At 40.0% G+C, this 12,124-nt stretch overlaps 2 protein-coding genes across 5 annotated transcripts in view; both read right to left on the reverse strand.

Moving 5' to 3' along the window:
• The window catches only part of thsd4 (thrombospondin type 1 domain containing 4), a 41,091-nt gene extending 33,341 nt beyond the window's left edge, over positions 1 to 7,750 (reverse strand). The window contains exons 1-7 of one of the 2 annotated variants that reach the window (XM_079621775.1): positions 7,602 to 7,750; positions 6,972 to 7,217; positions 5,845 to 5,881; positions 5,695 to 5,752; positions 4,987 to 5,174; positions 4,166 to 4,436; positions 2,944 to 3,046 (exon numbers count right to left, since the gene is read on the reverse strand). In XM_079621775.1, the coding sequence (XP_079477901.1) occupies positions 2,944 to 3,046; positions 4,166 to 4,436; positions 4,987 to 5,174; positions 5,695 to 5,752; positions 5,845 to 5,867 (643 nt within the window). In that variant the 5' untranslated portion in view covers positions 5,868 to 5,881; positions 6,972 to 7,217; positions 7,602 to 7,750. Of the gene's footprint in view, positions 1 to 2,943; positions 3,047 to 4,165; positions 4,437 to 4,986; positions 5,175 to 5,694; positions 5,753 to 5,844; positions 5,882 to 6,971; positions 7,218 to 7,601 lie in introns of those variants that run through there. The other variant, XM_079621776.1, reaches the window with a different exon arrangement.
• Positions 7,751 to 8,339: 589 nt separating this feature from the next.
• lrrc49 (leucine rich repeat containing 49) overlaps positions 8,340 to 12,124 on the reverse strand; it is a 50,498-nt gene continuing 46,713 nt past the window's right edge. For all 3 annotated transcript variants that reach the window (XM_079620968.1, XM_079620969.1, XM_079620967.1), the window contains 2 exons: positions 11,322 to 11,469; positions 8,340 to 10,184 (listed from right to left, as the gene is read on the reverse strand). In XM_079620968.1, coding sequence (XP_079477094.1) covers positions 9,972 to 10,184; positions 11,322 to 11,469 — 361 coding nt within the window. In that variant the 3' untranslated portion in view covers positions 8,340 to 9,971. The remainder of the gene's footprint in view (positions 10,185 to 11,321; positions 11,470 to 12,124) is intronic.

Below are 12,124 nucleotides of genomic sequence, written 5' to 3' on the forward strand. Positions count from 1 at the left end.
ACAAGCTGTTTCAAATGTTAGGTTGATATCTCTTGAAATCAGCGTTCAGTGAGATGTAGTTTGGGCGCAGTACCACACTTCTCCACTAGTGGACATCACTGCCCATATAAGGGCGCCTCATCTCCATATGTTGTTTGAGTCTGAACCATTATTTTTACAATTTTCATACAATTTATGAAGTAGACATCCTATTCAGAAGTAGTGTTGGAAGTTTGGCAGATTTTGAGATGAATTCAACCTCTAAGAAACACAGAAGATCCCGTATGTGCATTATAGCTCGCTGACACATCACTAATGCTGAATCTATTATTATTTTCTTCATATTTAAAACATTTTCAGACCTTTTTTTCTAAAACAATTGAATGGATGCTATCTTTTGAACTCTTGGCATGAAAACAAACTGAGGTTTCTACCATTCTTTCATGATTTTTCATGTTCATCACTATTTCAAAATAAAGGGCTGAACACGCCTGAGGAGGACGAACATATTCTTGCTGCAAATTGATAAATTACGGCTCCTGTGTGTTTATTTTGAAAATCAGTCTCCAAATATGTAAACTAGAGATTGTAAGCTTACAAATGATATATAGTTAGTCAAGATTGGTTTAGGTTTAGTATAGGATATTACTGTTTTAAATGTTTTTATTGAAGGAGAAAAACTCATGGTTGTGTCCGATTTTAAATACCTTGGTATCATTTTAGATTCTAATTTAACTTTTAAAAAACATGTTAAAAAGGTGTCTAATACCCTCAAATATAATCTGGCTAACTTTAGACACATAAGGCCATATTTAACCACAGAGGCAGCCAAACGTTTTATGCATGCCATGATTTTTTCCCACATATCATATTGTTTTACAAGCTGGTCCCAAGCAAATGTGACAACTCTTAAACCAATAGAAACTCTTTATAAGCAAACTTTAAAAAATTTAGATCAAAAACCTATCGGCTATCACCACTGCAATATCATTACTAAATATAATTTATTTAATTTTGACAGTTTCTTACATTACCTAGATGCCTGTCTTATTTTCAAAATTGTACATGGGCTTGCACCTCCACCACTGGGTGGATTTATACAGCAGAAGAACAGCAGTGGCGGGGCAACTAGGGCAGCTACCAGGGAGACTGTGTTGTACCGTATAGACGTAGTAAGTTTGGCCAAACAGTCTTCTCAGTACGGGCTTCAAATTATTGGAACTGTCTCCCTACTAAACTTTTTTTTTTTTCACCTTAGAAACATTGCTAAGCTACGTAACATGCTATCAGTTTCTGATGCAGAAAAGTTAGTTCATGCATTCATGACCTCGAGACTAGATTACTGTAATGCTCTATTAGCTGGTTGTCCTGCATCCTCAGTAAACAAGCTACAGTTAGTCCAAAATGCAGCCGCTAGAGTTCTTACTAGGTCAAGAAAATATGATCATATAACACCAATTTTATCATCACTACACTGGTTACCTATTAAGTTCCGTATCAATTACAAAGTATTGTTACTGACCTATAAAGCCCTAAATGGTTTAGCTCCTGTGTATTTAAGAGATCTTCTATCGCCATATATTCCATCGCGCTCTTTAAGATCGCTAAATTCAAGGCTTCTGGTCGTACCGAGGATATCTAAGTCCACTAAAGGAGGGAGGGCGTTTTCACACCTAGCTCCTAAACTCTGGAATAGCCTTCCTGATACTGTCCGAGGCTCAGACTCGCTCTCCCAGTTTAAAACTAGATTAAAGACGCATCTCTTTAGCCAAGCATTCACATGATGCATCTCATACCTTTTATACTACTGTTAAATCAGATCAAATGCATTCATATTATGAACAGCAGCTACGCTAATTATTTCCCATCTGCCTTTTTTGTTGTTATCTCGGGACGCCTGTCCCTATAACTCAAATAGAGTTCGTCAGCTCCAGTTATGTATCCAGCCTCTCATGGAGACTTCAGATGCCCCAACGCCTGTGAAGAGACGACTCGACGCCTGTGAAGAGACGACCCAACGCCGGCGATATGTTATGCCCTAAATTTCATGATTAACTAACTGTATTTTTGTATGTATATTTTTGAAATGCATTTTCTGTAAAGCTGCTTTGAAACAATATGTATTGTGAATAGCGCTATACAAATAAACTTGAATTGAATTGAATTAAACTCAGAGAGAGCACCAGCTATTTCTCATTTAAATGTACACTTAAGAAATGGATTAAAAACACTCAAAACTGCAATCATCAATAGTTAGGTTTACCTTATCTCAGGTACTGCCCCTTTTTGTATTGTACTTATTATTATCTATTTATTTTCTTAAATTTGTTTTCTGTTTTTCATGTATTCTTTTTGTACTATGATGCTGTGTTGATCTGCCAAGGGACTACAGATGAAAATTAGCCCTCTGGCTAACTCTGGCTAACTCTGGCTAACTCTGGCTAACTCTGGCTAACTCTGGCTAACTCTGGCTAACTCTGGCTAACTCTGACGCATTTACATTTTGAGTGTAAACAAAAAATGTTGATTGATGTGCATTGTCCCTTTTAAATAAACAATAAAAAAAATAAAATAAAAATGTAATGGCTGTGGCAATATAAGGGGTTAAATATAGAAAATGCAGAATTTTATTCATCATTAGTAATCAGTGTCACATGATCCTTCAGAAATCAGTATAATATAATAATTTGATGATCAAGACACATTTATGATTATTATCAGTGTTGAACACAGTTATTTTTCAGGATTCTTTGATGAATAGAAAGTTCAAAAGAACAGCATTTATTTGAAATTGAATCTTTGTAACATTATAAATGTCTTTACTGTCACTTTTGATCAATTTAATGCGTCCCTGATGAATAAAAACATACTGACTGACTGGTGGTGTAATAATAAAGCAAAGGAGATCTATCAAATGATGAAACATTAATATCTATTCATGGCCTGAACATGAGATCTGCTCACCGTCGTGAAAAGCTTCCCACTGGTAAAGCCGGCCCATGAAGAGCTGCGTGTTGAAGGAGGAGCACTGCACGTCTCTGATTGGTCTGCTGGATGACGGACAGGCCTGAGAACTCACAAACACACACACGGGTTTTTTTTGCGAGTAAATCTTCCATCTTTACAGTGTTTTTATACAGCATCAGTTTGAGCTCGAATGCTAAACTCAGCGCTAGCCTCAGTCTTTATAATTATATTGTGTGTTATACATATATACATGTTGTAATTACCATAATTACGAGATGGCGATTGGTAAAAATTCGTTCACGTCTTCATAGAACATTCAAGATTGCATTATAATTTCGTTGTACTTTTTGTATCAATGTACAAATAAAGATTCTGATCTCATGACATCATGTCCTGTTATTGATTCGTTTACATGTCTTTGGTCCGTGTTGCGTTCATGTCTCAGTCGTCGAATCGAGTTACTTTTAATCAAACCAAACCTGCCAAGTGTGAACACACCCTCAGAGTTAAAAGTGCCCTTATCCTGGGGTTAAGAGGATGTAAACCAGGGTTAAAGGCACACTATGCAAGATTAGTACCTTCATATAACAGCTTCGAAGTCATTTCGATGGTAAACGAACTCGTATAGGGCGAATCATCGCGATAGCAAAGCCGGTTTGAGAGGTGGCGCCCCGCCAGATCTCGCGTGAATCACGACTTGCTCTACGGCACGACGTCACACACATCAACAACATGTGAAGCAGCCTCTATGGAGGACACTAGCACCAGAGAACTGCCACTCCCAGTAGACTTCCGGCTTCTGAACTGGTTGCGTGTTATGGGCAACAACAACTCAACATGTAAGAAATCGAAAGAACATAAGTACTCGTTCATTCAATTTTCGACCTATAACCCATGTTGAACTTGCAAAACCTACAATCAAATCTGAGATTTCTCAACGGCAATCGGCTGAAAGAGACACATTTAGCCGTCTAGCTCCATAGACTCCTATTCATTATCGCCCCCAGTGGAACTCTGGTGGAACTACAACCAAACTTTGGTAAAATAGGACTTAATAGGGAGTGGCCAGACTCTCCGTGAGTGTGAGACGGCTCTGCGCGAGTGGCGTTTACGACAGTAACGTTAAACAAGTACTCCACAGCGACTCTAGGGGTCGCTGTTTGACAAAAACGGGAACTGCCTTTAAAAGTCGTGACAGCAGTTTCTCCGCAGATGCTACCGTGGTGTTGCAGATCTTGAGCTGGTTCTGGGCTCCGGGGCAGGAGGCGTTCGGTGCCGCGCCGTACGCTCGGGTCTGCACTGCCGGTGTGTGAGCGCGCCGGTTCTGGTGGACGGGTGCACCGTGAGTCCGGTAACTCTGGTGCGGGACGGGTACCGGCGATCGTCTCCGCTTGTTCCGGGATGTTCGGCCAGAATCTTTCAGGAGAGGCGTTACGTATGAGATCCTGCCGTATGCGTGCGTCCCCGGACTGATGCCACGGTTCGCTTTTCTTCAACAGAGAACAGAGAGAGAGAGAAAGAGAAAAGTACATTTCATTTAGCAGATGCTCTTATCCAAAGCGACTTACAAATGTCACCCGGGATCACAAACCCAGTCTGGAGCCGCACGGGTATATCTGTGGCAATAGCAACTATACACTGTACGGGTCACAATGATCAATTTTTCTTTTATGCCAAAAATCATGAGGATATTAAGATCATGTTCATGAAGATATTTAGTAAATGTCCTACCGTAAATATATAAAACATGTATTTTTGTGAGTGAATGCAGCACAATCGTGAACATAAATGCACAACTTTAAAGGAGATTTTCTCAATGTTTACATTTTTTTGCTCCTCAGATTCCAGATTTTCAATAGTTGTGTCTCGACCAAATATTGTCCTATCCTAACACACCACACATCAGTGGAGAGATTATTTATTCAACTCTCTCTCACACACACATCAGAGACTTATTTTACATCTTGTGAAAATCTCAGTAGGGTTATTAAATATTTGAAGCTAAAGTGGTTCAGCTGAACTAATGAAGACATGTCAAACCTCCATCCATGTCCGAGACCCTGCCGTCTCTGCTGGCCTGGCGCTGATCCGCTGGGATCGACCCGACAGACTCTGATCCGCTCCTGAACTCCTCCGCCGCAGGAGAGCGAACACGAACCCCACGAGCCCCACGAGCTCCACGACCCCGGACCCGCTCCATCAGAACCAGCCTGCGGATCAGACCGGATCTGAGCACGAGTGATAGCACAAAGAGGAAATAAACAGGAACAAAAATGAGATGTGTTTTGATACTGACAGTAGAAGAGCGCTAACACAGAGAACACGAGCCAGATCTCGTCAAGTGACTGTCAATCAACAGCTGACAGCCAATCAGAGGGCAGAGGGCGTGACCTGGTCAGCGAGAGGTCAGACAGCTGGAGGTCATGTACGCGTGTGTATGAGTGAGTGTGTGTGTGTGTGTGTGTGTGTGACGGTGTTTGTGTGTGTGTGTGTGTGTGTGTGTGAGAGAGTGAGAGTGAGTGTGTGTGTGTGTGTGTGTGTGTGTGTGTGTGTGTGTGTGTGTGTGTGTGTGTGTGTGTGTGTGTGTGTGTGTGTGAGAGAGTGTGAGAGAGAGTGTGTGTGTGTGTGTGTGTGTGTGTGTGTATCATGAAGCCTTGATGTCTCTTCTGAGACTCATTGTAATAATCTGCACTGTTTGTATTATAAAAGCAAAAACGGCTCAATAGTAATAAAGACAGACATAAGTACCTTCCTCTGGTTGTGTGTGTGAAGACAAGTGAAGATCGGCCACAGGATCACAGCGACACTACGAACACAAGAGTACAGTATTACAGTATTACACATAAACAATGCAAACGCTTTAAAGAAACAGCTGGTCAGATCCGACAGGCTCCTCACCTGATGCTCAGAGCGGCTCTCATGCTGAAGACTGCACCTGTACACACACACACACACACACACACCTGTGCATGTCGTCAGATGTCACTCAAGTTCAGCATTAGTCCTCAGTTAACCTTTGACCCCTGACAGAAACACTGCAGCTGCTGCATTCAAGTGCATGTGGGAGTCAGCAGGAGTCAGTGGTAATGAGACGTGAATAAAGATGTGTGTGATATTACAGCAGTGAGATATTAAACGAGTTACAGATATTATATAAAGTCTGTTTAAAGTTAGTAACAAAAAAAAAGTACCATGGTATTCATACTTTGGTGGAAATGCTTATATATACACATACAGTCAAAACTAAATTTATTCAGACTCCTTCAACATTCCTCACATTATCAGTTTATTTGCTATAGTTTATAAAATGGTGACAAAATATGAGCAGAACTCAGTTGATATTTGACAGGTTTTGTCCATCCTTCTGTTAGACTGTCTCACACACACACACACACACACACACACACACACACACACACACACACACACACACTTCTGTTAGACTGACACACACATGAATTGTTGAATATCTGTCAGCTGGTAAATTTAACTACACAATTAGATAATACCAGTTTAGCTCAACCAGTGACCAAGCAATGCTTCAGAGTGTGTGTGTGTGTGTGTGTGTGTGTGTGTGTGTGTGTGTGTGTGTGTGTGTGTGTGTGTGTGTGTGTGTGTGTGTGTGAAAAAAGAGCATTAGCAGTTACAGACAAAACACTTCAGCAGAACATGATCGGCTCAGAGTGTCTAAATAACTTTTTTGGTCTCAATTTTTTTATAAATGTCACTGGTAGTCGCTGTATGAAGAGTTATTGTGTACAATATCTCACAGTTTACTTTATTTTGCTCTCCTCACTTATATAAATGAACTATAGTGTCCTGCACACACTAGTGAAAACATCAAAAATTATATCTGATGTCTGAATCATTTTTGTTTTGACTGTATATCTAGAAGACATATAGTGTGTGTTAAGAGTGAGTGCGGTAATAGTGTGGTAAAGGTGTGGTAATAGTGTGGTAAAGGTGTGGTAATAGTGTGGTAAAGGTGGTAATAGTGTGGTAAAGGTGCGGTAATAGTGAAGTACCCGTTGAGCTCCAGCTGTTCTAATGGAGAAAGTGTTGATGAGTGACGCGTCCTGACGCGCGTGACCCGGCGCGTTCAATATCCCAGCAGCTCGCGCGTCGCTCATTACCGATAATCTCCATCATTAATAATAACTGTCAGCCGTATTCAGATACTGTGTCTCCAGTCCTGTAAAAGTTTCTCCGTCACACAGACATCCGTGAAGAAACCAAGGAGAGAAACCGGACGAGTGCGCGCGGCGCGCCACCTGAGAGAGAGAGAGAGAGAGAGAGAGAGAGAGAGAGAGAGAGAGAGAGAGAGAGAGAGGATATTTTATCACATTTTTATTTCCCAATCGACGTTGTTTCCCCAATCGAAGTGCTGCAACTCTGATAATATTATTTTAAAATATTGGTAAAGCAACACAGTATTTTCTCCTTAACTGCAGTGAACCAGAAACACGGTTTGAAATCGCTGGTGTTTCTGACGTCACAAACTACCTTGTAACCAATCAGATCAACATGTGATCGTCAACCAGTGGATCTCTGAGTGAGTGAGTGGAGGCAGGGCTCATTTGCATATTCATAGAACCGCACATACTAAATGAGGCAAGGGTTTCGAGTTACATTCAAGGTAAGTGAAAAACACTTACTGTAATGTAATTTTGGTGTTTTAAGGGATACAACTATTGTCTACAGTCGACTTTATCAGTGTTTTTCCCCGGCAGAGTTTGAAAGGTTTCAGGAGATTTGAGGATTCCAGCGTGACAGCGGGTTTAGTTAAACTGGATCTTTTATAGATGATCTCCACTCACCTCAGGAGGAGGAATAACTTCTCCTCTTTCAACCTGTTCCTCGTGTTTTTACTGTTCCTGTCAGCCAATCAGACGCCAGGGTTTGGTTAGGGCTGAAAAACACTCATCAATCTTTCATTTCACTTTGATTTGAGCTGGAGTTAATGTTTAACAGGAATGTTTCAGGACAAAAGATGTTGATTCAGGAACACATTTGCACAGACCGCTTCAGCTCACAGCAAAAAACTATTCCTCAGTGTTTCTGCCTCGTTTTACAGCACAAATATCTAAACATTCTTAAATCAAGATACATGTAGGCTACTGGAGAGGAAAAATATTCAGTTTACTGATAACATTGCTCAAAAAAAATAAAGTGAGTTTGTGCTTAAGACAAGATCAAATATCGCCAATGGGGTCAGAAAAATAAACTTAATTCAAACAGAAATTTTATTTTATTTTTACCCCATTGACAGATATTTAATAGTTAATTGGCAAATCATTATCAGACTCATACAAAAAAACAATAAAAAACAAAAATAAAAAACATTCATTCATTCATACATGTGCTAGTCTGCTCAAATAAAGGTGAACAACATTCAGGTCAATAAAAATGTTTTCACATTTTTTATTTTTAATAACCAGTACAGTACAAAACATATGGAGAAGCGACAGGCATTAAAGAGAGATCTGCACACACTCGACACAAGCACTGATCGCAAACACATTCACCGAAGAGTCGATTATGGTAATGAGCTCCAACTCTTCTTCTACGCTCAGGGTTGAGAGAATCTGGACATGTTTCTGAAGTAACTCGACTGCACTGGAGACTGAGGGTTGTTTCGTAACACACACCTGGAATGTGCCGGTGTAGAGTCTGTTAATCAGGAGCACCATTACGAGACGTCTGGAGAAGACTGGCCCACAGGAGAGGAGGATCATGTGACGTACATTCCGGTACAACCCGAGACCCGAGACGTGTATTTTAGTAATCATCCTAAACTATCATTCGAAAGATTAAACACTGTTTAAAATCACGCCACTACTTTAAAACCAGAGCCGTTGGAAAGCCTATGTGAAAAACATAAGGCTCTGTGTAAAAGCTGGCTCCTCCCCCTAGTGGGCGGAGTCATGTTTGCACTATTTTATAATCAAACTTGATAAAAACACATTGTTAGAAAGGTCTAAGAATCAATGTTCTGTATTTGGCTTCTGTTTTGTAATATAATTTATATATTAATTTATGACAGGAGAACGCATTAAAAAAAAACTTAAAATTTTTGTGATATTAACTTCAAATTCGGAACACAACGTGGCTATAGACATATGGCTTTGATTTTCAACTAATTTTACAGTAAAATGTTTTTTTTTTATAAATACTACAGTACATTTGCTTTACTGTAAACTTAAACTTCTTGAACTTTTTTCACTTTTGTAATAATCTGAGTGTCTTCTTTTAAAAATCTTATTTTACGTTTTTTAAAGGATTAGTTCACTTCAGAATTAAGTGATTATTTCCTGATAATTTACCGTCCCCCACGTCATCCAAGATGTTCATGTCTTTCTTTTTTTTTAAATACACATTTATAAACTTTTAACCACTAATGCCGGTCTTGCACTCGCTGTGATGCGACACACATTACGTCATCAGGTTGAAAGGTCACGCGTGTTCCGGTTTATAAATGTAGAGTAGAGCGAAATACTCCATCTCATTTTCTCCTCCAACTTCAAAATCATCCGACATCATTGTTTTACCTTTTATTTATTTCGTTTGTAAACTAGGTCTGTTCTTCCGCCGACGTCACGCTTGACCTTTCAACCTGATGATGTAATGTGTGTCGCATCACAGCGAGTGCAAGACCAGCATTAGTGGTTAAAAGTATATAATGTGTATTTCTATATAAAATGTCGGCTGGTTTGTCTAGATGAGACTCTTATTCCTCGGCTGGATCGTGAGAGACTTTTGAGAAACTCACATCTGGACCTTCGACCCGCTGGACCATTGAAGTCACTATATGGAGAACATCTGGAGTGTGTTCCTCACAAACCTGCATTTCTGTTCCACTGAAGAAAGAAAGACATGAACATCTTAGATGACGTGCGGGAGAGTAAACTATCAGGAGATGTTAGTTCTGAAGTGAACTCCTCCTTTAAGTTATAGTGCATTTTCATGTCTGCGCTCAGAAAGGGGACTGGCAGATACCGAGTTAAAACACCTCAGCGATTATCCTGTCATTTGCTGTGTGTGATCCGCCGGAGACACGTCTGTCTGAACGCCTGTGTGTCCCTCATCTCCAGCACACAGTCTCTCACGAGCTCGGAGAACAGCGACGGCCAGATCTTCTGTAGGCTTTCTCCCTTCACACTGTGACTGGAGGCCCGGTGGACCAGACCCCGCAGATACTGGTGGACCATCGCTGAGCGCTGAGAAGCATCACCCTCCTCCTGAGACAGAGGACACGTCGTTAAAAACACTTTGGCATTACAAAAGTTATTTCCCTTTAAAGCTGCAGTGTGTAAGTTTTAGCGGCATCTAGTGGTGAGGTTGTGAACTGCACCCAACAGAAGTTACGGTGGCCGACAGGAAGTGATGTCGCCGTCTGAGACAGCAGAGAGTAGCCAGTTAAGCAATGAGGTTTCTTTACAAAGATAAATTAAGAAATTAGGTTTACTTTATTATTCGCTGACTTCTTATCATGAAGAACAACATAGTGACGAAACGCGTGTGTCCGTTCAGGGCCACCGTAGAAACGCGTGTGTCCGTTCAGGGCCACCGTAGAAACGTGTGTGTCCGTTCAGGGCCACCGTAGAAACATGTCGCTGTGAGGGGACCCGCGGTGTGTGTAGATAGAAATGCTCATTCTAAGCTAATAAAAGCACAACGGTTCATTAAGGTCTTTATACACCACTGAAAACATAGTTATGTATATGATATTGCATTTCTGTCAACAGATCCTCCTAAATATTACACAGTGCACCTTTAAGAAATACAAAATTTAATACACATTCATTCAGTCATATTTCTCCCATAACACAGTTCATGGTGTACTTCATCATAATGTTTCCTTCTACAAATATTTCAATAAAGTCATCCTCTTTGTCACTCATTAAAAAATATTCACATAATAACTTGACTGTTGTTTCCATTTTGCTTTAAAACAAGCTCCATACATCTACTTTCCTTTTTTTGTATTTTGCTATGTTCCTCAACCATATTACATTCTTTGCAATTGTTATCAATAAATAAAATTGTAAAAAAATCACATTACAATCTTAACTATTAGAACCGAATGAAATATTTTTTTCCCATGTCTTTTGTTTCATGTTCGTATCATGTTTCTCTTTCAACATAGATTTTACAATGTTTTACAATGTTGGTCTCACCTCAGGGCCGTCAGATAAAGAAAAAAAATAAAATAAAAATAAATACATACATATATAATAATAATAAATAATAATAAATAAATACATGTATGTATATATATATATATATATATATATATATATATATATATATATACTGTATATATATATATATAAAAAATTTAAAAAATCAACAATGTTTTCCAGTGTTGGCCTCACCTCAGGGCCGTCGGACACTCGGCTGGGGTAGTTGAAGAGCGCTCGGCTCAAACCGTCTCCCACATGTTTGCCGTTGTCCTTCAGTTCCTCGGGACTCTGACCGATTCTCCGACCGCGGCCGTCCAGCAGGAACTGCAGCTGACGCTTCCTACAGAAACAGACACACGAGTGCAGGGAACAGTACATGTTTTGAATGATCAGGGGTATAGTTTTACTTAGGAAGTCCATGTTAAAATAAATAAAACAAAATAATCAAAAATAAAATAAATAAAACACACTTAGCAGTTTGCCAAGGGTTAATACGTTTTATTTTTCAGATTTACCTTTTGTATGTTACTTACTTTTTAGCTTATTTTAATTATTATTTTGTCTTTTTAAAATAGTTTTAAGAGGTTATCTGAGTCTGAACTGAACGGGTTCTACAGTGTCTCGGGTGCTCACGGGTGCAGCAGACGGCTGAAAAGAATTTGCTGAACAGCACAAGAAGCGGTTTAATACTGTCCTGGAGTGTTCAAAAAATCCTGGACACACACACACGAAGGATGGCAGCTGCCTTGTACATGCACTAGCCTGCCACACACACACACACAGGTATTTCACAGGCGGTTCACTTTACCTTCACTCTAAGTTCATCGTTTACAACATCAACAACATCACTCAACTGAGACTGCCAAGAGCAGCTTCAAATCCTCAGTACTCATCCTACTGGATCTGTCTCCTGCGTTTGACACGGTTAACCACCAGATCCTCCTGTCAACCCTCATGATGAAGGGCATCTCAGGAACTCCAGTGGTTCAGGTCTT

This window comes from Phoxinus phoxinus (genome assembly GCF_949152265.1).
Source record: "Phoxinus phoxinus genome assembly, chromosome: 8".
Taxonomy (NCBI): Eukaryota; Metazoa; Chordata; class Actinopteri; order Cypriniformes; family Leuciscidae; genus Phoxinus; species Phoxinus phoxinus.